The sequence below is a fragment of the Notolepis coatsorum genome (assembly GCF_963971535.1).
Source record: "Notolepis coatsorum genome assembly, chromosome: 19".
In the NCBI taxonomy this organism is placed as follows: Eukaryota; Metazoa; Chordata; class Actinopteri; order Aulopiformes; family Paralepididae; genus Notolepis; species Notolepis coatsorum.
In genome coordinates this window covers 46508722-46536326 of record NC_140183.1, presented here as the reverse complement: position 1 = coordinate 46536326, position 27605 = coordinate 46508722, and the positions used below count along the sequence as shown (strand labels likewise).

At 42.0% G+C, this 27605-nt stretch overlaps 2 protein-coding genes across 4 annotated transcripts; one reads left to right on the top strand and one right to left on the bottom strand.

Annotated features, from left to right (window-relative positions):
* Positions 1–3426: 3426 nt before the first annotated feature.
* Positions 3427–8754, bottom strand: etsrp (ETS1-related protein). 2 transcript variants are annotated; one of them, XM_084336975.1, is made up of 8 exons: positions 8628–8754; positions 8345–8426; positions 7098–7229; positions 5829–5903; positions 5542–5691; positions 4671–4934; positions 4306–4424; positions 3427–4196 (listed from the first exon to the last, which is right to left on the bottom strand). In XM_084336975.1, exons 1-8 carry the CDS (start codon positions 8691–8693, stop codon positions 3915–3917), a joined length of 1170 nt encoding a protein of 389 aa, XP_084193101.1. In that variant the 5' UTR covers positions 8694–8754; the 3' UTR covers positions 3427–3914. The 2 variants fall into 2 exon arrangements, with proteins under 2 accessions (XP_084193101.1, XP_084193102.1); XM_084336976.1 differs by having other exon boundaries at positions 7098–7187.
* Positions 8755–10999: 2245 nt separating this feature from the next.
* fli1rs (Fli-1 proto-oncogene, ETS transcription factor-related sequence) lies at positions 11000–27055 on the top strand. Of its 2 annotated transcripts, XM_084336973.1 has the most exons (10): positions 11000–11133; positions 21033–21238; positions 21710–21876; positions 23578–23781; positions 23951–24025; positions 24760–24828; positions 25034–25096; positions 25225–25272; positions 25545–25631; positions 25968–27055. In XM_084336973.1, exons 1-10 carry the CDS (start codon positions 11116–11118, stop codon positions 26489–26491), a joined length of 1461 nt encoding a protein of 486 aa, XP_084193099.1. In that variant the 5' UTR covers positions 11000–11115; the 3' UTR covers positions 26492–27055. The 2 variants fall into 2 exon arrangements, with proteins under 2 accessions (XP_084193099.1, XP_084193100.1); XM_084336974.1 differs by lacking the exon at positions 25545–25631.
* The last annotated feature ends 550 nt before the right edge of the window (positions 27056–27605 follow it).

Below are 27605 nucleotides of genomic sequence, written 5' to 3'. Positions count from 1 at the left end.
CGTTTAAACACGACAACAAAAGTGCTTCACATAGCTAAGCTAAGTACAAAGAAAAGTATAAAATAAACCGAAAAATAAAATAAAATCAACGGATAGACAAAGGAAAAACAGAACAACACGTCAACAAGTACGGCAAGAGTCAGAGTGAATCAGGGAAGGCCAGGCGATATAGGTGGGTATAAGAATAAGTCTTTATTTGTCATCAGATTAACACACACACACATGATGAAATGTTCTCTGCACTTCCCATCCCGTCGTCCTTCCCCCCAAGGGCATGAATGAATGAAAACTTTATTTAACAGATTGCAGAATGGGTACAATACAGTACAGCTCAATACACACAATTGTTAAGGGGATGCAGACCAGAGAAAGAAGTTTGTCTTGTTTACATCAGGGTCCCCCATTTTCAATTCATAGTGACATTTATGACATACACAACATACATGACATCATGACATTTATGGCATAGGGACATACATGACATACAGGTATAGTACTGTGACATATACGATATGCAAATATACAGTAATGTTACCCATAGATCCTAACAGAGAATATATACATATGATGGGGAGGAGACTGTACATTAGGAGCAGGGAGCAGACAAGGGCTGCAGCGAGCACCGCGCCCGGGGACCAATCCAAGTGCTCATGTCCGTCTTCGTCAGGGACGCAACAGCGTTAGCGATCCGTTGTGAATGTTTTTCCATTGGGTTTATCTTATAGGGAGGTGAAACCCTTGCAAGCATGGGGAGAACATGCAAACTCCACACAGAAAGGCCCAGGAGATACCCCACCCGGGTAACTGGCAACACGGCAACCTGGTCCCCAAGTGGGAATCGAACCCACAACCTTCTAGCTGTAACAGTGTTAACCACTACACCACCATGCAGCCGACATATTAGTATATTAGGAAGATGATAGAAGACAGTAAGAAGGTTTGGTTTTGTTTTTTGTGTGTTTTTTTCTTTTTAAATTATTGATTGAAGAAGTGTGTTTTAGCGAAAGATTGTGGTGGGAAGTTCGTTCCACCATTGTGAAGCAAGGACAGAGTCATCTTTTTTGATGACCCTCCCGGAGCTCGGACAGGAGCCAGAAGATGTAGAGCACAGGGGTCTTGAGGGTATGTAGTTAGAAACCAGTGACCGGAGGTAGGTGGGAGCCATTCCCTTCGCTGCACGATATGCCAGGTCAAGGACCTTGAAGCGTATTTGTGCGGCGATGGGGAAACAGTGCCGCTAAGAAGTGGGGTAACATGGGCTGACTTTGATAGGTTGGCGATCAGGTGGACGGCTGCGTTCTGAATGAGTTGAAGTGGCTTGGTAGCGGTGGTTGGTAGAGCAAGTAGTGCATTGCAATATCGAGGCGACTGTTGATTGCACAAGGAGTTGAGTGGCTTCTTTTGTCAGGAAGGGGCGGATCCTTCCGACGGTGCTCAGGAGGAATCTGCAGATTCTGGTTGTTGCGGCGATGTGATTGGACAAGTTCAGCCGGTTGGACTACACCAAGGTTCTTGGGGGTTGGGGACGAGGCCATGGCTACATTCTCCACCGTGATGGAAAGATCGGTCAGCAGGGAGGATTTGGCCGGCAGGTGAAGCAATTCTGTTTTGCTTAGGTTCAGTTTGAGGTGGCTGTCGGACAGACAGACCGAGATCCTCTCAGAGACATGGATATCTTGAGGGAGGAAAGGAGAGGAAGAGTTGAGTATCATCGGCATAGCAACGATACGGGAAAGCATGAGACGTGATAATGTTACCCAGAGATTGGATGGGCGGGGGGCAGACAGGGTCCCTGTCCATGATACTTGATAGGAGCGGTCGTCGAGGAGGATCTGATGGTCGACTGTGTCGAAGGCTGCCGACAGGTCCAACAGAGGAGAGGCCCTTTGCTCTTTCTAAGTGAAGAGCCTCTGTGACTTCTCTGTGGAGTGACTGATTAGGGTCTAGGTTGGAGGTCATTCTGTAAGAGATAATCAGTGAGTTGGTTGATTACAGCAATTTCAAGTGATTTTGCTGTAGGAGAGAAGAGAGGCGATAGTTGTCCACGACGGTGGGGTACATGTTTTTTTTATTTTATGAGCGGTGTAACTCTGTTTTAGGGAGGTGAGAGTTGAGGGAGGAGTTGATGGTTGCAGTTATAGGAATGGGAGGATGTCTGGTGCTATGGTCTGGAGGAGTGGGGAGGGTATTGGGTCCAGCTGGCATGTAGTGTGACGGTTCAATGTTACCAGTGTCAAGGCATCGGCGTCTGTAATGGACGGGGGTTTCAGAGGGCAGGGAGTTCATGTGTGTAGTTATTACTTGGAGTCAAGGTCAAAACGAAGGTCAAATGTCAAATCTGACTAACATCAGGAAAATCATTTCGATTTTATGTTTCATTTTATTATTTGGGAATAATGTTATTTTGTATCATGGTTTAAGTCCTATAGACATTTATATGAATGTGTGGTTATACCTAGGCTACCATCACAGGAGGGAGACAGCCATTGTGGGATTCGAGGGACTGCACAGTGACACTCATGTACTCTCATTCAGGAGCGAAGCCATCCTGAATCAGACTTCTTCATCTACTATCTCATACTTTCTCCAGTTTTACAGGTCTGTAGGCTATCTTGTTTAAATGTATGTGCATAATCATGTTTTTTTTTTTTTTAAGTAATCTACTTGATTACCAGCAATGGGTTAATTATTTGAGATGCCAGACATAGCTGTTTTTGTGCCAGCAATCAAGTTGCATTGGCTAGCTAGCTAGTTAGCTAAATAAAAGTGTAGTTTAGTTTTAGCTAGCTTGCTAGCTGGTTAGCAACCAGGAGAAAGTGTCGGACTGAATTTTAGATAGAAGAGCCACCAGGGGAAAGAAGGGCCACTGGGGGAAAGAAGGGCCACTGGGGGAAAGTGGCAGACTTTTGCAGGGGATGGGATGACCCGAGTCAGGGGGAATGGTAGGATGCAAGACCTTGTATGAGACATTGTGTAGTTTGGTACCTGGTACTCTTTCCTTGCAGTCTAGCCTTGGGCACAGTAACGCAGCACAATATAAATAAATGTAACCCTTGTGTGGTGTTCACATTTTTGTTACTCACCAAGTGGGTCTGGTGGCCTCACATTATTGGGATTTTAAAACAGTAAAGCCATGACAATGTATGCATGTATGAATGTAAAAGAAATACTCAACAGATGTTAACTTAATCTGTATATAGACAGCATAATGTTTCCCATTTGCCCCTTTTAGATCACATTTATCAATAAAAGTGCTATTAATTTTTTTGTGATCAAATCATAAAATGATGTCTTCTTGTGAAACAAGGTGGATGAGAATGTACTAGAGTCCGACCAAGCCCAGCAACACTTCTTCAGGGTACTATACATGTAAGCCTAATGACCACAAAAAAACAACTAATCACACAGGCAACTTTCACATTAGGACTGAGTGACAAATCAACCGTATTTATTTTGAAAATCAAGGAGGTAGACATGACATTTTTTGTATAAAAAATAATCTACAAACAAACATGCACAAAACTCTACATAGGAAATCTATGAACATTATGTACAAATTGAGGCTTTAACAGAACCACATCAAATGGTAATATGGCTCCGACTGTTGACCAAAATCATTCAATTATAGTGCTTAAAATACCCACCCTATTAAAATCACATTCCTGCATTACATTTACCCTTGAGGTTGAGTAGCAATACATTTATGATCTGGTTCATTTTCTACCTAGTATTACACTGCACCAGTGACAACATTCAATATTTATTGACAGAGTTCAGCCAGAGGGTTGAGAACCAGCCTTCACTGCACAGGGTATAGTACTCTATAAACATGCATTGACCACATGCCATGGCTATTGACATTATATTGTCAGCTAGTAGCTCCGATAGCAGTCAACAGTCCAGGCCCACCGCCCCTACTGTGAAACCCATGTTTCACTACTCTGCTCTGACAATTCTGCCGGCACCACAGGGCGCTGCCAGGATTCTGTGCTTGTGGGTAAAACGTTCAAACTGGACAAAACTTCCTGTGCCGTCTTTCCTAGCATGCCCTGCACGTCGCAAACAAAGCGGTAGACGTAGCGCTTGCCCGCTGTCTTGTGGATGATGTTCTTGTGGTAATAGTAGCGCAGGCCGCGGCTCAACTTCTCGTAGTTCATCTTGGGTTTGTTCTTGCACTGGCCCCAGCGCTTGGCCACCTAAGCATGGATCAACACCAATTAGAAGTGCACTTCAGTTAACTGGAAAGATTGTTTGAAACATCCTTCTGAGGACTAGTGCCCCAAACAACAGTATGAATGGCCTCACCTCTGTGGGGTCTGACATCTTGAATTCCCAGCCATCTCCGGTCCAGCAGATGAAGGTACGACATGCAGAGTCCAGAAGCAACTCCAGTAAGAACTGCCACAACTGGATGGGCCCAGAACCTGAATTAATGAATGAATGAAGGAATAAAAACCTACAAACAACTTGCCACACACATCAAGTCTGTAGCGTTGACTGTGTAGATGAAGTTCCACTTAAAGTTTCAGCTTGAAGTAGTGGTTAAACATAATTTCACAAACACAACGGAAGGAAAACAGAGTAGGTTTACCCTCCACTACATCCCTGCATACGCATACTAACAAACAACAGTGTCCTGTACCAAAGTGATAAAGAGACCACAGGCTAACCTGGATAGGCTGACATTGTCATCATCTGCCCATCCCTGTCTGGCCTCAGGGAGTGTGTGTTCTTGCGTTTGACCACACGAGGGCAGTACTGTTCTGAAGCTTGAGGTCCAGGGTTGGAGTTACTGGAGGCTGGAGGTGGGTGTGGCAGTGGTGCAGTGTAGCTGGGAGGAGGGAGGCAGTCCGGCCAGAAGGTAGATGATCGTCTCTGTGCTTCTGAATCGTACAGTTCAGCTGAGTGACACGTATAGCTCTGATCTGCCTCACCTGGAACCAAGAGAAAGAATGTTGTTAACACAGAACCTAGTGGCTAGGAAGGAGGATTATTTCAGTCCACCTGACATGGTTTCCAAAGAATTTACCTATATTAAACCCTCCTTTTATTCCTTGATCCTCCAATCACAACTGTTGCTCCCCTCGGGTCCGAGGGAAGCAACGGTTTTGATTGGAGGATCAAGTAAAGAGGGCAGGGCTTGAGGAGCGTTTTGGATGGGACAGCACAGCACAGCACATGAGACTGATGCCATTGCTGTCAACTTTCTGAGCACCGGACCCAACACTTGCTTCCATGACAACATGATCAACCATTCTGTGGCAGTCAAGAATCCAAGAATGGAGATTTGAATGGGAATGGCCATTCAGAACCTACTCTTAAAATGTGTTGAAATAACACTGGATCTGTCGCCCTCCACTGATTCACATACAGGTGTGTTGCTATTAACACGTGTTGTTTTTTGTGTTCAGTTAGGAACAGCATATCCTGTGTTATTTCAAGAGTATGCTATACATCATCCAAGTTAGAGATCTTTTTGAAAGAAAAACACTCGCAAGAAAAACTGATCAGGAAAGCAAGGGACAATGCATAACATCTTACTCTGCAGCATTTCTCCTCCTTTTCCTGGAAGGAACGGGCTGCTGCCATCCTCCATGCCTGGGCTAAACTGTCCATTCTGGGGCACTAGACTGTGGAATGTCTGGGTGGACTCCTGGAGCCCTGCCTGAGACTGGCCCAACGTCAGTCCATCTGCACAGGAAGAACAAATGGCTTATAGTGAACTTGCGTCATTTCTCATTAATAAACTGTTAAAGGACTGGGTTTATATAATACATGATAAATCTTTCAAATGTTATGGGTGGCAGGACTGAGAGACCGCCTCTCACCATTTGGATATGAAGCCCAACAGTTGAACTCTGGGTAGGAGTCCAGGTTGAAGAGGACAGAGTCAGTGGAGCTCACTGAGAAACGAGGAAAGACATGGTTGAAAAGTTACAACATGGAAGGCAAATCACAAGTCTAACAATATGAGGAGTTATAACATTAGGCCAATATGAGGAGTTCCTACACGTCTAACATTAGGCCAATATGAGGAGTTCCTACACGTCTAACATTAGGCCAATTTCTCAACTTGATTTGAAGACCTTATTCATTGTTCAATATGACGTGTAGCTGACAGAGTCTGGGCAATATGACTGTAAATTATAGGCCCCTACATTCCATAGCTGAAAATCATTCTTCACACAACACATATCAGAATATGTGAAATAACTATCTTCAACTACGTAAATGTGGTAATCCTCACGCCTGAACAGCAATACATGCATTTCCATACTTCCCCCACTTTTCTATAGTGTCCAGATCCCCCCTCCCCCTGGTTTTGTTCAGGGTGTATACCAACCCCCCCAGAGCCAATATAGGGCTTATTTACGATATATACCAATATAAGGGCTTGTTCAGTACGTATACCAATATAAGGGCTTGTTGAGGGTGTATACCAATATAAGGGCTTGTTCAGTACGTATACCAATATAAGGGCTTGTTCAGTACGTATACCAATATAAGGGCTTGTTGAGAGTGTATACCAATATAAGGGCTTGTTGAGGGTGTATACCAATATAAGGGCTTGTTCAGTACGTATACCAATATAAGGGCTTGTTCAGTACGTATACCAATATAAGGGCTTGTTGAGAGTGTATACCAATATAAGGGCTTGTTGAGAGTGTATACCAATATAAGGGCTTGTTGAGTGTATACCAATATAAGGGCTTGTTGAGAGTGTATACCAATATAAGGGCTTGTTGAGTGTATACCAATATAAGGGCTTGTTGAGTGTATACCAATATAAGGGCTTGTTGAGAGTGTATACAAATATAAGGGCTTGTTGAGTGTATACCAATATAAGGGCTTGTTGAGAGTGTATACCAATATAAGGGCTTGTTGAGTGTATACCAATATAAGGGCTTGTTGAGAGTGTATACCAATATAAGGGCTTGTTGAGGGTGTATACCAATATAAGGGCTTGTTGAGAGTGTATACCAATATAAGGGCTTGTTGAGGGTGTATACCAATATAAGGGCTTGTTGAGAGTGTATACCAATATAAGGGCTTGTTGAGGGTGTATACAAATATAAGGGCTTGTTGAGGGTGTATACCTTTGGTGTCATACAGACGAGGGGTCTTCTGCATCTCTGCATAGGTCTCCACTGCATACTGCTGCTGTGGCTGCTGTGGTCGTCCGGGTCCTTTAGTGTCCAACAGAAAAGACAGGTCTTCACCACCGTAGTCTGGGGGGGGGGGGGGGGGGGGGGGTTGTACAGACGGGATGGGTTAAGAGTCAGTATGCATGGAAGACAGTACAGAGAGAGAAAAGTTATCATATAAAAAAAAGGAGAGGGGTTACATAACAGCTTTAGTCGACAATGCAAGAGTTATTATGAAGCGGGGAAAAGATGGGGTCAGACGATGACCTCATCACGATACGGTGTGACGGCGAGGAGGAGTTATGTCTTGGAGACTTGATGGTTTGGCTTATCTCAATGTTGGACGTGGACACAAAGAGAGGGGGGGCGATGTTTTGTTTACTGCCGAATCAGCACCCAGCACTCAAGCCCACCTCGGTTTTAGCTCAATGGAGGGAGAGGAGGAAACAGGGGTTGTGTGTGTGGGGGGGGGGGGGGGGGGAGGAAACGCCAGTAGAGGGAGGGTGACAGAGTAGTGATGGAGGTGGGGGTGCTCTAAATCTGTTGGAGAAGGAAGTCTGGAGGAAGGGATTAGGGAAGAGAGGGGGGGAGGAAAACAGAGGGAGTATAAAATTATTTTACCCAACCACCTTCTCTGTCTGTCTGTCTGTCTGTCTGTCTGTCTGTCTGTCTGTCTGTCTGTCTGTCTGTCTGTCTGTCTGTCTGTCTGTCTGTCTGTCACCTTTCATTCAGACTTTCTTTGCACGATGGGGAAACACACACCATTATCCTGACAACAGTCCCTTGTTGGAGTAAGAGCACCTAATGTCAAGGTCTCATTTGGAGGGTTGACAGGAGTGATGATGCTAACAGCCAAAACATTTCCTCTGTCCTCCAACTGCTCAGCCTCAGCGGAAACAGAGTGGAGAGTCTGATCACTGGAAGATCTGACCACTCCAAAGTTTTACCCTGATGCTCGCTGGAGGATCTGACCATGAGTCCAACGTTTTTTTTTTTTTTTTTTACTCAACTCCACAGTATAGTGGTTGTGATTTCCACTATTGTGATTCAGGTTAAATGTATTACATAAAAAGGTAGGCTTATTAAGAGTTAGAACTCCATTGGTAGTTTGATGACATGGTTAAGGGTGATGGAGTTGGTTAGTGATGTTGAGTGTGTTTGTAGGCCTCATCAGATAATAATAGACTATATCCACTTACCATATAATGAAAAGTCAAAGCCAGCTGGCACTTCCTGCGTCCTGAAGTCCTCTGTGTAATAACCAGACTGGTATATCTCCATCTATGTGAAAAAATTAAATGGTGGTTTTATTGTAAATAAAGACATTAGGCATGTTTTATGTTGTGTATTTTTAATTTATATTTCCATGAATGTTTACTTAATTTGCAATAGAACTGGTCCCAGGTTAAATGTTTAGAATACACAACAATCCATAAAAAAAAATACATATTACAGTCTATTAAAATTGAAAAAAAAGCCTACCTTTATTTTGGCGTCTTTAGGTTCCGTGTTTCTGTCGCCTGGTTTATTGACGGTGTCCCAGTACATCCCTTTCGCAATTCCTCTGTCCACAGTGATGATAGCCTACAATCGAGTGGCCTCCCTTGGCCCGACCGTGTCCCGTTATAAAGTAGCGGAGCTGCGAGGGGCGTGTCTTTTTCACGACGCAAAGGAATGCATCCCCTCTTTGCTTCGTGACCACTTGTCCAAAAACGAGGGTTTAATAGGGCGTGACGTCAGCCACGACTCACGAACACAGATCGAAGCCTTCATTCATAATTATTACTATATATACTCAATCAACTTTGCGCCCAAATGTGTCTGAATAATATAGGTTAATTACTAGAGTTATAGTAGAATGCCCATCATCAAACTATGAATATCATGAGTAGTTAAATCAAAGTATAATAGAGTCTAATATTTCTAAACATAAAAAGACTGGCTTCTTCATTGAACTCACGCCCATCAAACATTTAAAACAACAACAATAATAACAATCGTAATAATAACAATAGATACAGAATAAATGTAATCTGGTAAAATGACTGCATCTTCAATTCCAAATTATATGAAAGATTGAAAATATTAATAAATGGCCTATTATGGACAGCTGGAACAATCAATGCCGCTTTTCCAACAAATCATGTTTTAACCCCGTGGTCAATCATTATGGCCTGGCAAGCTGGACTGAAGACAAATGCATAATTTGGGTGGGGCTAAAGTGCTTTTGAAATCAGAACTTGCAAGTTGGTTTATAATGAGGTGGGAGGCCATGAGCATATCTTTAGAAGCCATTCGACAGAACAATGGCCCGTAAAACTACATGCTGAAGAAGTCTGAAATCACTGCGTGAGTGGCCCGAGTAGATAAGGCCAGCCCAAGGGCCTTGTATAAACAAACATCTCTTGCCATTCTCCCCCGACTGAGAGAAAAAAAAACACCTACATCTGGAAAAGTGAGAAGCAAGATCGTGCATGGTGTGGGAGACACGAGTCGTGATTGGGACCCCCATCTCAAGACAAGGACACAACAGGGCTCGAGTTACACGACTTCAATGAGCTAACGAGAAGGTCAACAACTGTCTGACATTGTGTACAGGAACTAGAGAGAGTAACTCAGAATTTAGGCAAATAGGCCTAATGAAACAAAATAAAGTATGTATTGCTCATATCAGCCAAAGCCATGTATCATCCAGATGGATAAAATGAATATAGGCTAATAAAATGATTTACAAACTGCTCTTGTGAAATATGTCCTTCGTCTGCAGTCAAGTTATAGTCTAAAAGTAATTCTGCCACCAAAAATTACGGACTAAACTAAACGTTAAACCTTATGATGGGTTAACATCACTTTGTATGGCCTATAAAAGACAGGCTTTCTCAAATAAAATAGGCTATCTTCCGAATGGATATTTTCCAATGAGCTATAGTGAATAAGACAGATGGACTTTCTTGCACCGTCGATATATGGGGATTTGCCAATGTAATTAACAGTTGGATGGTCGGAAGTGGGAACATTGTGTTACATATGCCGATTAAAGCACAGAACAGAATCTATATGAATTGAAAATGGGGGACCCTGATGGAAACAAGACAAACGTCTTTCTCAGGTCTGCATCCCCTTAACAATTGTATGTATTGAGCCGTACTGTATTGTACCCATTCTGCAATCTGTTAAATAAAGTTTTCATTCATTCATTAATTCATTAATTCATTAATTCATTAATTCATTATCATTCATTCATTCATTCATTCATTCATTCATTTATTCATTCATTCAACAAGTTTGTGCCGGGCCTAGCGGTTGAGCGCAATATCCATGCACGTTTTCACAAGGATTAGACATATCCCCATAATTTAGACACCGTTAGAAGATGCTCTGTATAAATAGGTTAGCATGACATGCATTGCTGGGCCATAGGCCTGTCTAATCACAACCATTGTTCGAGGTTTCCTATTTCGTTAGAAATGCTTTAGAAAAGCTGGCCAAATGTTTTGTGTCCTCTAAACCCATCCATCAGCTGTTAGACACTTTTTCTATTACTAATTGATTGATTGAAAACTTTATTAACAGATTGCAGAATGGGTACAGTACAGTTCAATACATACAATTGTTAAGGGGATGCAGACCAGAGAAATACTTTCGTATTGTTTACATCAGGGCCCCCCATTTCGTGTAAAATACATCAAATCGATTAAGAAACTGTGCCTACGAAATAGGTCCGTTCCACTAGAAGGGACGCAGCTTCAACGCGCTGTTAAAGAGTGACTTCACTTCCCAATTTAGAGCGAGAGAGAAAAAAACCTGCCATCCGGTTATTGGTCTGAGCGAAAATTGCAACTGCAATGGTTTGCGCCAAAGAGCAAATGTGCCCCTGTGTGAATTGGTGCGATTAAGTGAGGTCAAAAGGCTGAATTTGCTGTATACGCTTCTAAAACGACTAAATGAGAGAGACTGTCAAGCTACTGAAATGGACTGTACGATAAAGGTAGGTGTTTGATCTGGTTTTAATGTCGCTTGATGTGAAAACTCTATACGCAGCCACACCACTTCTCTGTTTGCTGAGTGAGAGGCGAGGCGCTGATGCGAGGTCTCTTTCCTTCTTGTACAAAATTTCCTCTTCCTTCCCGTTCGTGGTTGAATGTCGGCTCTATAATAACACAAGTAACCACTACATCTTTACACTCTGATACAAAACTAATTGGTGACTGACGGATAGGCTATTCGAAGAGGATTTCCAAAACTCGTTTTTAATTACTTCATCAAATCAGGATGATGCTACATGATACTGACACTGCTGAACTGATAACTTTAGGACAGAAATTGTGTTTTTTTTTTATTTATTTTTTTAGAATGGATCAAATCTTTATTTTTCTCAAATTGATTTAACTGTGAATAAGGACATTATTGGTGCGCGCAAGGCAGGTGGCTGCATGGCGCTATGGATACAATGCGACGACTCTCTAACGATGCAGAGGAGTGAATTCCACGAGATGACTGGTATTTAAGACTTCATACTGTTCTAACTATCTTAACTAAATAATTGTTTAGACAATCGTCATGGAAAATGACATAACTTGACTATTCATATCAGAGTCTATAACCTGCCTATAAACTGCGTATTGAGTTGAGTATTCAAGCGACTAATAGCCGAAATTATATTCTATAGGAAGACGTAGCCTAACTTCTTTCAAATGTTTCGTTATTAATTACATTTTGTCAGACCCATAAAATAAAATACATTTATAAAAAATGTATTGACTGAGCACTGGAGATGGTCAACAACATGCACGAGGCATATAGGCGGAGATACTTCTTTTCATAAATTACGCAATCAATAAATAATCTTGCAATCTCTTAAACGTTTGTTTTCGATAGGATACTTTGTTTATCCAATATCTCGTAGCATACGATGGGCAACGTGAATTGATCTCTAAACCAGAGAGTGAAGTTTGTAAGTAATTATGCTTATTGCAAAACGAAAGAAAGGCGATGTTGAAAAAAAATAGGCCTAAACAGATTACGAAATACCATGAGGAAGTTCTTAGTTGTAGTTTTCTCTTTCCCGTTTCTGATCAGTCAAATAGATATAGGACCACAGGTCAGCATGCACCTATTGGTGAATATTTCGATGGCCTGTAGATAATTAGACCGAGACTGTAAGCCCATTACATTTTAAACGAAGTTCCATCTTAACGTTTAAACGCATTTTGTATATAGGAATATACAAAATAAAAATAAAAGGTTTTTCTCTGGACATAATGCTGCTGTATTGTTAGCGCGCACACACACACACACACACACACACACAGTTGATAAACAGAAAATTGGATAATCCAGATAATAAACAATTATGTTGTATCAAACTAGCTGTTGTTTTAAAATAGTTATTTTTAAAGAATAATTTATATTGTAAACGGGATCACTTGTCAGGTGCCTAATCTGAACTCAACAGGCTTCCTGTCTCAAACCTCAGACTTTCCGCACACATTTCCGGCCCCTGGACTAGAAGAAAAAGGCAACAAAGACTTGCCAAAAAGAGTTCAGTGGATCCTCCAAGTCAATACACCGTTTAAAATGTATCCACCAAGTCAATACATTGTTTAAAATGTATCCACTGATGCAATACATTGTTTAAAATGTATCAACTGAGGCAATACACAGTTTAAAATGTATCCACTGAGGCAATACACCGTTTAAAATGTATCCACTGAGTCAATACACTGTTTAAAATGTATCCACTGATGCAATACACTGTTTAAAATGTATCCACTGAGGCAATACACTGTTTAAAATATATCCACTGAGGCAATACACTGTTTAAAATGTATCCACTGATGCAATACACTGTTTAAAATGTATCCACTGATGCAATACACTGTTTAAAATGTATCCACTGATGCAATACACTGTTTAAAATGTATCCACTGAGGCAATACACTGTTTAAAATGTATCCACTGAGGCAATACACCATTTAAAATGTATCCATTGATGCAATACACTGTTTAAAATGTATCCACTGATGCAATACACTGTTTAAAATTTATCCACTGAGGCAATACACTGTTTAAAATGTATCCACTGAGGCAATACACTGTTTAAAATAAAATGTATCCACTGAGGCAATACACTGTTTAAAATGTATCCACTGAGGCAATACACTGTTTAAAATAAAATTTAGCCACTGAGGCAATACACTGTTTAAAATGTATCCACTCATATGCGATGACCGTGGTCATGAACAAAATGTGCCTTGAATGCCTCGTTTGACACATGTTTTAGCATCTCTATTGTTCGCTTCTTTGCTCAGAACAGAGGCAGTGACATCGCCATATAAAAGCTGTGAAAACCACATCATGTTTGTGTAGATTAAGGCGCATCTGCTCAGGTCTTTGCCAAATCAGCTTGACTGAAATCTTACTTCTGCTTTCCCCCACCGATGACTGAAACACAACAAAGACACTGCGTCCTTTGCACTCAACTGTCATGCTATGGAACCCTTTTCTTACTTTAAAAAGTAGGCTTTAACACTATGTATTGGTTCCTTGTCTTGGTAGTATGTCAGACTCAACAGGCTTTTGGAAGAAAATGTTGGTGGAGCCAACACAAAATAATACAATAAAGTATGTTTATTTTTAAATCCACAAACCCACCGGTATGAAAGACCCGCACATGAAAAAAATTGTGGCCCTGAGAGTTTATCCATTTTAGAGGAGATGCAAACATGTTAAGCATGCATCCTCCTTATTTGAATGTTTAGAAATGTTCCTGGTTGAAAACCGTGATAGAAAGTGACACTATTAAAAGCCTACAATGTTTTTATATTTAATTGGGAACAGTGATATGGAGCAGCAGCAATGGTTACAATTATTTGAAAGTTTAGTTCAATGGACAGATTCTGCTTAAAGAGGAATGCCACCCCTTTTATTAATTCACATGCTATTTTGTAACCCCAGGCAGCTCAGTCAATATTTGTAAATCTTGCACCATTCTCTCATAAACTAGAATTTAGAGAGAGAACCCCAGAATCTGTGACGTCACCTGGATGTAATATTTGTGGCATGCTATATACAATGAATGCGGGGCATTGACTTTGTGGAGCCATGCACTATTTGTGAAAGCTCTTGCACCTAAATTCTGGTTCAGACTAGCAGTACAAGAATAAACCTCATTTGGGTGTGATAATTCAAGATTATATGGCGCCAGTCAGAGCCCCAATAATAGTCTATGGAGCATCCCCAGATTTTACATCATGGGTGACGTCACAAATTCAAGGGTTCTCTCTAAGAGCCGGGAAAACACGTTGGGGGGGGGGGGGTCAATATTAAAGTTTTATTTTAATATTTTTTATTTATTATTTTTCCTTTTTTGTGAAGATTTTAGCTTAACACCTCCAATCCTGCAGATGTCTCTAGTGCCAACTATGGAAACTTGATTGATCTTTTGACAACAGAGGCCGGTGCTGCTGGCCCCCTGAAACTAGCCCCATCAAGCTAATTGAATCTAAATCAAATTGGGATCTTAGGAAAGAGTGATACATGTTCACAAATATTTATGACCTGTCCTGGGGAATTATGTGAATTCTTAAAATGGACGATATTCACACAGTAGCCATTTTGCTCTTATGGGATTCCTTTGTAGTGGTCAATCAATATGAGTTTTCAATGGCCGATGACAATACAGATATTTGAGAGCAGAGGTGGCCAATATTATTTATTTTTTTGCATCTGATAAATGCTAATTTAATAATTGAATAATAACAAATGACACAAAATAATCTTATTTTCTTCAGTCAATCAATATGAGTTTTCAATGGCCGATGACAATACAGATATTTGAGGGCAGAGGTGGCCAATATTATTTATTTTTTTGCATCTGATAAATGCTAATTTAATAATTGAATAATAACAAATGAGACACAAAATAATCTTATTTTATTCAGTAGATATTATTTAAAATGAACAAATATATCAAACAAGATACATAAAAAAATAATAAAGATTTGGGATTGACACAAGGGGGAGCACTAACATTTTTGGTAAGGCCATGTGGGTTCGGTTATCGGCTGATGACGATTATATAAAAAAATAGTAGATATCGGCCTGATTAATCATACAGCAGGAATGAAATTAAGATCATATAGAATTGGGAATATGGAAAAGTTGTAGTGCAGTTTATTGTTAGATGGTTGTACCAAAATATGTAACTACAGTGTTTGGTTAACTGGAAAACACCCCACTGTGGCTGATTCAAGATGATTATCTAGGGCGGCTAAGTGGCGCAGTGGGCAAGGCGCTCGCCACTAACGCAGGAGATGCTGGGTTCTAGCCCAGCTCTCTGCGTTGCTTCCGGCTTGGCTGGTCGTTCATACTAATACAATTGGCAGTATTAGGGGGTGGGAAAGCCGGGGAATCGGACGTTGTGGACAGCGACTCCTACAGGTCGGTTGGTGCGCCTGTACAGCAGAATCAGGAAGTATCGGGGGCAGCGTGAGCCTCCCACGCGTTACTCCTCGCCACTGAGAGATCGCGCTGTGCAGGTGAAAAGATGCAACGGCTGCCTTCTCGTGTACCGGAGGGGACACGTGATGCAAGGCTTCGTCCACATTGCAGCCGACCAGTGGGAGGCATGGTCTAACAACGTTCGAGACAGGGGAGGGTAGAATGGATAATATGAAATTGGGATGGGAGAAAAATAGAAAATGGGGAGAAAAAGTAGATAAAAAAAAAAAGATGATTATCTAGGTACAAGTCTACCATCAGCAAATCCAGCAATCCTTGCAGGTGCACACAACTTCACATTTATCATATAGCTGCAGTCTCGTTAAACAGGATACAAGATCAATGGGACGTTTTCTTGATTGAATCCTTAAGTTAAAAATCCTTAAATAAATATACATGTTCAGAAGATTGTTATGTTTTAAATATAGTTAAAGACAGTAGAGGAGGTGTATAACATGTATTGGCTATACAGTACAACAACAATTTTCTTTTCTCCAAAAAGATAGTTATTCATCTGAAGGCTTCAGTTAAAAGCAACAACCTTTCCTTCCGTCAGTAAAAGTAGTGTGGTTTAACACCCTTAGATCATGCTCCATGATAATGATAGTTTGGGCAAGGCTATATGATGCAATCTACAAAGCTGCTGACTCCTAACCCAAATATGTTTCCATGCAGAATACTAGGTTTTGAAACCCCATTAATGGGTGGTAGTGTTGCTGCTCAATCTCAACATTTTGAAATCCCATGTGTCTCATTTGAACAGTATTAATATATTATACATTATTAACATCCAGGCATGCTGCCATGTCAGCTTCGCAAAACGCAATGTTTTCAAAAACAGTCTCATGTTGCTGAGCAACAGAGGTCTGCTACAAAATGCAGTGAGTAGGAAGTCAGTTGTGGCATTGGCGGTCTGGCCACATTTTGGTAATTTGTATCAGTGTGCAGGGGAGAAAGAGCGCGAAGGAGAGATTAGAGAAAAACGCGGGAGTATGAGTTTGTGGTTGTGAATGCACTCGTTATTTCAGGCAAAATATGGTTGAAACCAATCAGTTGCATTATTTGGGTTAAACAGTCTTTCACTATATGGCCCACCGGCCTCTTTAGAGTCTGCTAAAGTTTCAGCCTACTGTTTCACTTCTGCACTTAAGTCAGGGCCTCAACAGGCCAGAGAAAGAGAGACAGACACACAGACAGACCTGAGGGGGAGAGAGAGAGAGAGAGACTGGGGGAAAGAGGACAACACATCACGTGAAGTAGAACGAGGTGACAGTGAAATAGAAAGAGACTGAACTGAGCAACGTGGAGGACAGCGTGTGGTTTGTTGTTACTAGAGAGGATCCCTCTTATTACATTGATTAACACTTCCAGTGCCACTGGTTAACATGGTAAAACCCTGTTGAATGCCACCACCCACTTCAATGATAGCGTTGTGAACGCATAATCTCGGTCTTAAATTATGGCTATGTGTCTAATCTGCCCGTCGCTTATCAATGACTTGTTTGCAGTCAACATTGTTGAAACGGATTTTTTTTTTTAATAATCGCTTCATTTCCGTTTTATAGCATTTTGAAAAGCCCTCGTTTAAGGAAAATATAAAGATTCCGTGATAATCGGCATTTACTGGAATATTCTGGCATACACAAAAACGTTGTAATTTTTCGGCCTATTTATGAATCGTTTTCAAATAAACGCTAGATTATCGATAGTATATGTGTACTTATGCACGCTATAGAAGCGGGCTGAAATATCGATTCTCTCATTTCCTGATCAGCGATCACAGCCACACACACATGGGACACACTGATATCTGTGAAAAAGGCTCTGATTATCCTAAGACTGGTCAAATAAATTCCTTACCTAAGATCAGATGTTATCCTAAAAGATTATTCCAATTCCTGATCGCCATTCCAAATATCGATCGCCTTTATTGATTCAGCGTTGGGTACTGTAAATACATAATCCACGCGTTTTCCGGGCCGGCGATCACAATGGATTCTTCAGTTGGCTTGACGGAAAAGTAAAATGAGGAAACTGGCCCCCCCCCCCCATCAGTCTAAAGCAGCGGTTCCCAAACTTTTTTGGCCGTGCATCCCCTGTCACCTCCCGACCTAGCTGACGCACCCCCCAATGGGTTTCTGTTAGAAAAAATTGTTGCAGGTCTCCGTGCACAGATTACATTTTTTATTTGATCTCTTCCTACGGCGACTATGGATAGGGAATTTCTTTATTTAATTAAAATGTTCACGACAACATGGATGCATGTATTCTGCCAGCATGTTTAATATCCATAATACTAAAGGTTTGACTAAGATTTTTATGAAATTGTATTGTATTTTTTTTTTACCACCATTAGCCTTTTCATGTCACGCACCACCTAGAGGGCGCTCGCGCACCACAAGGGGTGCGCGCACCACAGTTTGGGAACCACTGGTCTAAAGTAATGGGGTGCAGTTACACAGGGAGAGACGATAGGGGGCGGTATCTTCCCAATTGAGCTCAGAGAGAGTCTGCAACACTAACCTGAGGCTCGATTGATGAAATATGAATTCAAATCGACAATAAAAAAAATACGACAAACGCTATATAGCGTTGGCGGCACTCAGCGGTCGGCATGAACTAACGACAAAACACGTGGCTGGCACTCAAAGTGTTGAAGTTGATTTGAAAGATTTTTTTTTATTCGTGGAAAAAGTATATTTCGTAGAATTACTTTAGGTCGAGGACAGCCCTATTATTACTCCATTTAGACAGTCATGTATAATAACAAGTACACACACTTGAGCTAACCACTTACTAGCTAGTGTATGGGCTTGCCTCACCAAAGACTCAACTGAAAGCTTTCACACTATGAAGAAGGCTTGTCGTTATAATAGGTTGGTGAAATCCCACAGGGCCCACTTTGGCATCGCACCTCACTCACCCTGGAGGAAATGCCAAACTGTGTGGCATGCATTAAGACCTGCTGCACAATGCTAAAGGTAACAATTGAGCTAAAATAACACACACACACACACACACACACACACACAATGGCCCCGCGGCACTTGGAACTTCAATCAAGGCTGTATTTGCCTTGCTGTCCAGTCCGCCCCCCTCCCAAACCCTTCTTCTCCAACCATCAGTCCCAGGTTGTTTTCCAGCTTTCAAAATTACCCACATTTTTCACAGCGCCCCCGCCCCCTCCCCCCCACCTCCCTGTTTCCTCTCTCTTAGCCTGTGCCAAAAGGTTTCTCTGCACATGGGGGCCAGGTTTCCTGTGGACCACTGAAAAAGCACAGTACTGACGTACAAGGCCCAAAGACAATACTCGACTCCTCTAAACAAACACGCACTTACACCCACTTAAACCCCCTCACATCGCGAATGCACATTGCTTACTCTGACGACAGACGGAACAACAGGTCCTGTCCGTACCTCTTACCTACCTTATAGACACAACACACACCCACACAAGACACACGCCCACACACTCGGGGTGAGTGCCATATTAAGGTGGCGTGGCATTCGAGGCCTTTTGTCAGCACTAAACACAGGAAGGCAGCACAAAGAGCGAGAGTCAAAATCTTGATCACATCCCACCGCAGTCAGCCCCCCAACTCCAGTCCTAACAAAATAAAACTGTGGCAAAGATTACATGGCCTCTTTGTAAGTAGAGACAGCAAGGGACCACAGGCTCACAACCTGACTGACATCTGCCCCATCAAATCTTTATTGATCAAAAAAGGTTTACCGTTCCTGGTCCTTCTAAATGCTTGGTTTATAGCTAATAACATCTGTACAAATTGACCCATCTCAAACCCGCCCTCTTTTCTTGATACTCCAATCACAACTGTTGGGAAGTTATGATTGGAGGATCAAGAAAAGAGGTCGGGGCCAGGTCAATTACGACTAGCTCTTAAGATTCCAACAGCAAATCTGGGGGTTTGAAGACACAGGGCACAATCAAATAAAATAAATAATAATAATAATTAAAGGGGACATTTCAAAGCTGAATGTTAGCATTCAAATGTGGTATGTAAAATCTGGATTAGTAAACAATTAATTCCACTTCTGACTGTCTCGTCTCCTCTTCTGTGATGCCATACCAATGTACAGCTCCACTGAGAACGAGTTGGGAAAAGATGGAAATTGTTGGATATAAAAGTTTCAGGTCAACATCAGGTCATTCCCTCGTCTCTTGTTAAGAGCAGCTCTTGGCTGTACATCCAATTAGCGTCTCAGCAGACTTTAGGATAAAGTAGCCCTTAACTGGCCATAGCAGTAATATATATATAAAATAAGTAATATATATAAAATAAGCCTGTTCAGAGCCTATCATTTTATACTGCACACCTATGGTGTAATTATAGCACAGCAAAAAAAAACTGCAGGTAGCATATAATGATGCATTTAGGATCCTCCTTAAGCCCCCAAGATAGACTAGTGCAAGCCATTTGTTTGTGACTACAAATGTCCCCACCTTACATGCTCTGCTGAGGAACTTGATGTTTAAATTGATGTGTCGTTTATTAGAGTAAAAAAACAAGATAATAGGTGCCATTAGTGATGTAAGACAAAGTGATACAAGGTACTCCTCTGATTTGTGGAAACATTGGAATCGATGCCTTTATGTATTTTAATCTATGTTGTTGGCCTTGTTTCTTTTGTCTTGTTGTTTTGTATATGTGTAATATGGACCTTGAGTCTGAAATAAAGTCTTCATCGTATGTCAATAAAAGAAATTCAAGTGGGGGTGGCTGGTTAGCGCAGTGGACTAAGCACTCGCCTACCACCGCAGAGACTCTGGGATCGAATCCAGCCGTCAGCGGTACCTCCGGCTTGGTCAGTCGTCCTTACTAACACAATTGGCAGTGTTAGCGGGTGGGAAGCCGGTGGGGTATGTGTCCTGGTCGTTGTAAACTGCGACTCCTACTGGTCGTCTGTTCAGCAGGTAGGGGATCTGGGGGAAATAGCGTGAACCTCTGCACGCGGTACGCTCCCCCAGTGAAACTCCTTGCTGTCAGGTGAAAAGAAGCAGCTGGCGACTCCAGATGTATCGGAGGAGGCATGTGGTAGTTCTACACCCTCCCCAGGCCAACAGTGGGGCAATGCGTGCAACGACCAGGAAGGGAATTGGCATAACGACTAAATTGGGATGAGTGAAAAATACAGAAAATCCCAAAAATAAATTGAATAAAAATAAAAAAAATCAAGTGGCATCAATATGACAATTGTCCCAGGCACTCAAAATGCACACAGATGTAGCCACATTGTGTTCCATTGAACCCGAGTGGAAAAGCACTGAGGTGGCGACATGGGAAGGTTTCCCTCCAGTCATCATCGTTGTGACCCCCTGCTTACCGTAATGGTAATGAGTCTCACAGTCCCGGTGTCTGTCAACAGGAAGCGCTGTCCGTGGTGAGCGAGGACCAGTCCATATTTGAGGTGCCCTATCCCACAGCCCCCACCATGCACATGAAGGCAGAGATGACGTCACCCGGGGGGTTCAGCCAGGCGTCCAAGCAGAGCCCGGAGCCTGCCGAGCCGGAGTGGGCGGGGCCAGGGACACAGCACCCCGGGAAGCGAGGAGAGCACGTCAATGGGACCAGGTGAGTCAGGAGTGAATCACATTCTCTTTTAAGTGTCGAAAAAGCCCTTGTGATGTAGTCTAGTCTTATTTAAAGGGGATACTCAAACCCATTTTACAAAGACCATTTGATTTGGTACAAAACATTTTTAATTTGATACTGAAAGTAGAAATTATAAGCATTTGTTTGTGATACTAATGGTAAATTGAAATGATTTCCATTTGTTAGCAATGCTAGTGGAAGTCAATGGGGTTTTTCCACAATTCCTCTGCAAAAAACAACAAGTCACTTTGTCACACCTAGTGAAATAAAGCTGATAGTGCTACACGTGATCATTCAGAGAAATAGTGAAAGACACCATTGACTTCCACTAGCATTGCTAACAAATGGAAATCATTTCCAAAACACCCGATGGGCTGAAATGACTCAACATTTGTATCAAATAAATAAAAGTGAGAATCCCATTTTAATTCTGCAATTTCTCTCTTCTAGTCGCGAGTCCCCTGTGGACTGCAGCGTGACCAAGCGCTCTAGACACATAAGCCATGATGGGGCCCAACTGGGCTATCAGACATCATACCCTGAGCCCCGTGTCAGCCCCCAGAACATCACCCCTCACATCAGTGCCACAGAGGAGAAGAGAGTCATAGTGCCTGCAGGTGAGATGAGACATGTATAACGGATTATTCTGGGTATTTTCAGGTTATTATCTGGCATCATATCGATACCTATCAGAATCTCGTGAACTGGACCATTATGAACTTATCTCAAACCCTGCCCTCTTTTCTTCATTGTCCCATCACAACTGTTGCTTTCCTCTGACAAGGAATTATGATTGGAGGATCGAGAAAAGAGGGCAGGAATTTGAGATATGAGTTGTGTTTTCTGGGTGCTCAAATTGGCTGCAGCTCTCCTGGCTGCAATTCAACTCAGTGAGGCAACAGTCATGAGACATTCCTCAAAAGCAGTCACGTCTGTTTAACTCTGAAATAACCTAAAATGTGTTTGTCTGTTGTGGTGGTGTTGTTGCCCTGCTGGATAGATTTAAAATAACGGGAATGGGCCTTTAATATTATGGGCCCGTAGATTCAATAAATCACCTCCACTTTTGCATTCAAGTGGCATCTATCATGTTTGTCACATTTGCAACATCTTAAGATGACCATAACTTTGCCGCTCTCACATGAGTCTATCACAAGTGTGTTGCTTGTATTTCTCAAGAGTTGGCTATGGCTTGTGCAATATTAAAATAATGTACTCAAGAGGTGGGTATAGGGTGGTGACTTACTTGGGTATGATCGATGTAACCGTAGCACTCTGGAGCTGAACACACCTCGCATCACTAAATGCTGATGTTAATGACAGAGACGGCTTCCTGTTTCATGACACAATTTCATCTGTTATAACCACTACTTATCACAGGGCCATAACCACTATTCAGGCTTCCTGGATGAGTCACGAATACCGCTAAGAACACTTGTACACCATACGTTATATATACGGTTAGCCTATGGTTATATAGCCTATCATGGATATGATTCCATGTGAACCAAGATGTAACTTCCATGCACTCAGCCCTTGCTTTGGGTCACAGGTACACACAAGCTTTTATAATACTATGTAATCCAAATATTAACAAAAGGATAGGCCCAACATGTGATTGAAGATACTTTCCTTCTCCAATTGCCTGGCTGAGCTTTTGATACCGGTGAACAGAGAAGAAGAAGAACAATTTATGTGCACATAAAATTTAAATGGTCAAAATACATTCTGGATTAAATACAAACAATTTTGCACCTTACCCAACCATACAAAATAAAACTGACTAGACTACTATTGTTAGGTTAGTGGTCACCTGCACAGTTCCCACAATTCTGCTACATTGAGTCATTAGCGGCAGAAGCAGTGTATGTGTCAGGGCAGCACGTTTGAGGCGTAGAGTCCAGCCAGTGACTCAAGTCTCTGGAAGGATCTAGGTGTAGACGATGGTTACACCACACATGATTCCTAGGAGGTGCACTGGATCCATACAATGCAGCGTACTGGAATCAAACATGGTTTTCCAATGAGTCACTCAAGCCAAGTTATATGCACCATAATACACGGATATTACACAACCGCTGTATGTGTTAAATGAGGACAATCTGGACTCATGGGTGTGGGGCTCCTGTACGTGTCTAATATTACGGTTTATTCACAATGCACATTGTCATAGTTGGCTACTGGAACTGGAGCCGAGTTCACTTGACTGAATATGACTGATAATGATCTCAACTATTATAAAACACATTAGTTGCACTAGACTCATTCATGTTTTTTTCCCTGCATGCCTCTCCTTTGCCGCTGTCCTCTGTTCCTAGACCCAGAGGTGTGGTCACAGGACCATGTGCGGCAGTGGTTGGACTGGGCAATCAAAGAGTACGTCCTTGAGGAGGTGGATGTCATGCTTTTCCACGCCATGGACGGCAAGGCCCTCTGCAAGATGACCAAGGACGATATGATGCGTCTCACGTCCGCCTACAATGCAGACATCCTGCTCTCCCACCTCAATTACCTCCGACAGAGTAAGAACTGCCTTAAACTTAGAATAAATAAAACCTTGGCTAATACAACTTTTTCCCCCTCCTTACTCTGATGTGAATATTTTAGGACACGTTGTTCTTCGGCTAAACCTTTGCATTTCATCCAATACACAAATAAGACCAGAGTTGTTTTTTCTATCCTTCTTATTAGGTAGCCCTACATTCTCCTACCCCACCACTCCAACTAACACCACACCCCAACAACCCAGACTACAGGTAAAAGCAGGTAAGACAAAGCTCTCATTCTGCGATAAACGGCATACATTCCGATTCCATTAAAAGTGAGTGTGCTACTGCTTTCGGATGGACTAATGGATTTGTTTATGACTAATCAAATACGCTTAAACATGGGTGTAGTATCCCTTTAAGCATGTCAAGTAGCAATAAATAAATGTGGAAATAAAATGCATTTCTCCAAGCAATACATCTTTCAAAAGCATACCAAGTCTGTACTCACTGTTAAGAGCTAAGAAATGTTGGGAGGGCTTCAATGCAGAGGATTTGAGGTCACAATAATCTCAAAACTATCACAAAGGAACAGAAATGAAAACTGCTTGAGTGATTTAGGGATTTGAAAATAAAGTGTTGAGTTTTGGTACCATATTACATAGTTTAAAGAGTGTAAATGTTTCTTGGCACAACACTGGCCTTAGTTGACGACTGATGATTCCACAGCTCAACAACCAGACTCAGACAGGAAACAGCTGCACCGGCACAGGAAATGGGGGGTAGGGGTCCCACTTTGGGACACAATTGAAACTCTTCTGGCAACAGGGGTGGGCTGAACAAAAGGACACTCACCCTCAAGAAATCGTGGGTCATCTTCAGCTCTCCTGTGTCTGTTTTCAAACTCCTATCACTGCTTCTTGGTCCTCATTTATGAGTTTCCTTCCTACCATGGCTACACACTTCAAAGCCAATCAGTCTGATCTTTGGTTCTTCTTTTTGTTCTTCTTGCAGAGAACAGCTTTGAGGAGATAAGCCGTAGGAACAGCTGGCCGGCAAACACCATGACTGCAGTACCGAAGGGTACGATCGTGTGAAACCCATCATTGTGAAATTGTAGTTCATTGTATTACAAACAAAACAGTTTTGCATAGAATCTGCTTTTTTTAATGCAAAGAAACCACTTTTTTAATGCAAAGAAACCACACAACTGCGTAATGATCACAAATGAAGACTGAACAGAAATTAAAAAACTTTATGGAATCTTTTCTTACCTTATGATTTGCAGGCTCTCCCATGGAACACCAACACAATGCCAGAGTTACAGAGCCTGCTCCAAGAATTGTGCAAGGTGTGAATTTACCCATCTCAAACTCTGCACTCTTTTCCTGATTCTCCACACCATCCTGTCATCATTAAACATTCGAGAGGGAAGATATAGATAAGAAAAACATACATTTCGATTTCTCTTCATCACAGACCCATATCAAGCATTAGGATCCATAAGCAGCCGACTAGCCAACCCAGGTAAGAATGTAATAATGCCTAAATCATGCACCAAAAATGGAACTCAAGTATGTAACAAATGAGGCCTTTACACCGTCTGCTTTGGTAAACTTGAGAGTTGGGGAGCATGGGCTGAGAGTTTTATGTTCACTCATGTTGGAGTGAAGGTAAAAGAAACGGCAATAACCTTTAGATGACTGCATTACAATGACTTCCAACACAAAATTCGGCCCAAACATTTGAGTTGCTTCCCTCTGACCAAAATGACCGTTTGCCCTACTGTTTCCTCACAGAAGGCCAAGCCCTCAACTCCTCCAAGAACCGAACAGGCAAACAAAGTTCATACAGGCTCCCTGACCCAAGCGCTCACAGGCCTGTGGGTAGGTGTTTGGCCCCCTGTCTCTTGTCACATCCTCCATGGCACAGTGAAAAGGTCACATTTGGTCAAACAATAGGCCCTGATCTCTTTAACTTGATGTCTCATTACTGCTGTGAAGACCCTCGGGCACAGTCACATATTTAGGATGAAACTAGATCAGCTCCTGAAGAGACAGCCCTGTGGGTGACATCCATGGTGCTGGATAACTGGATGCATACGAATTGAGTCTACAGTTAAATCAGGTGCTTGGGTGGCTACCCAATATTTGCAGGTATATCCGTTTACATGTAGTCAATACTAACCTCCATAACTTCACTCCCCCCATTTGTCCACCAAGGTTCAGGGCAGATCCAGCTGTGGCAGTTCCTGCTGGAACTGCTGTCTGACAGCAACAACGCCAGCATCATCACCTGGGAAGGCACCAATGGTGAGTTCAAGATGACGGATCCGGACGAGGTGGCCAAGCGCTGGGGTGAGCGCAAGAGCAAGCCCAACATGAATTATGACAAGCTGAGTCGCGCTCTGCGCTACTACTATGACAAGAACATCATGACTAAAGTGCATGGCAAGCGCTACGCCTACAAATTCGACTTCCAAGGCATCTCACAGGCACACCAGAACCATGCGGTGGAGGGAGGGATTGTTAAGTATCAGGCCGAGGTTCCCTACGTTCAGCCTTACCACAGCCACCAGCCCAAAATGAACTTCATGGGTGGACACACCGCTCCCATGCCCGTGTCCCCAGGAAACTTCTTTGGTCCCCCGTCAACATACTGGAACTCAACCAACAGCCCCATCTACCCAGGGTCAGCCATGCCCAGACATCCTGCAACTCACTCTCACCTCAGCTCATACTACTAAGGACAGGGCCTCTAGAACAAGCATGGGTTAATTTGGGAGGAGTCCCCCCACACACACCTCCCAGTGCTAAACGACCTAAATGCATCTCACCTGAATTCTGAAATGAAGGTGATGCAACGCTATTTTCTTTGTTAAAAAAGGACATAATAATCTTGTTTTTAAAGTGAACAAAGGAGAAATAGCAAGTAAACAAGAAAAGTTCCAGAAGAATGAATGGAAAACCACTGTTCTAATTTTCATCAGTTGTGAATATGCTGATGATATATGGTTATTCAGTTGTTAAAGTGTTTGTTGTTTTACTTTTGTAACTACCGTTTAGTAGTGGTTTAAGGGGAAAAAACGGTTAATGTGCAGACCTACTGTAAGTATCATAAATGGTCTTCTCATTGTTCTTTTTACATGTTATCTAATGGGATAATCTTTCAGTTGTATTCTTGGACCTGACATTTGTAAAAGTTTAATTGTACAGAATGTTTAATGTAGCAACAGTAGTAATGCTAATAAATAGGCTAATGCTTATATTTGCCTCCTTTTTGTTTAAGTGTTCATTTACAGCCTCTGAAAAGCCATCAGGCATGTAATTGTCATTTACATTTCAATAAAATTAAATACCACAAAATCTAAGAATTCCTATAAACTAACAATCAATATTTAGGAACACAACTAACTTTCTCATATATCCAGAAACAAGAGACTTGAACCGCTAATAATAATATATATATAAATAAATCTGTGGCTGCTCCATAGACAATGCGTGAACAGATACTGTCGACGAACATAATGTTTGGGTTTTATACACTAATTAGTTTTATCCATGATGGCATCCTTAGTTTCAAACCAGAACATTTTCAGTCCCAGAGAAATTATTTCAGTTGTTCCAACAGTCACTTACACCATGTTCATAATTTTACAAAAAGCTGTCAATTACAAGCAGCTCGATTTAGGCCGAGTGTGTTCTGCTTAAATGTTCACATTAGCAGTCTCAAGCAAGGTGTGAAAGCTGGCATTATACTATAACTACACTTTTAGCAGAAATTGGAAAATATCTTGCAGTGGTTCCCAAACTGTGGTGCGCGAGCGCCCTCTAGGTGGTGCGTGACATGAAAAGGCTAAT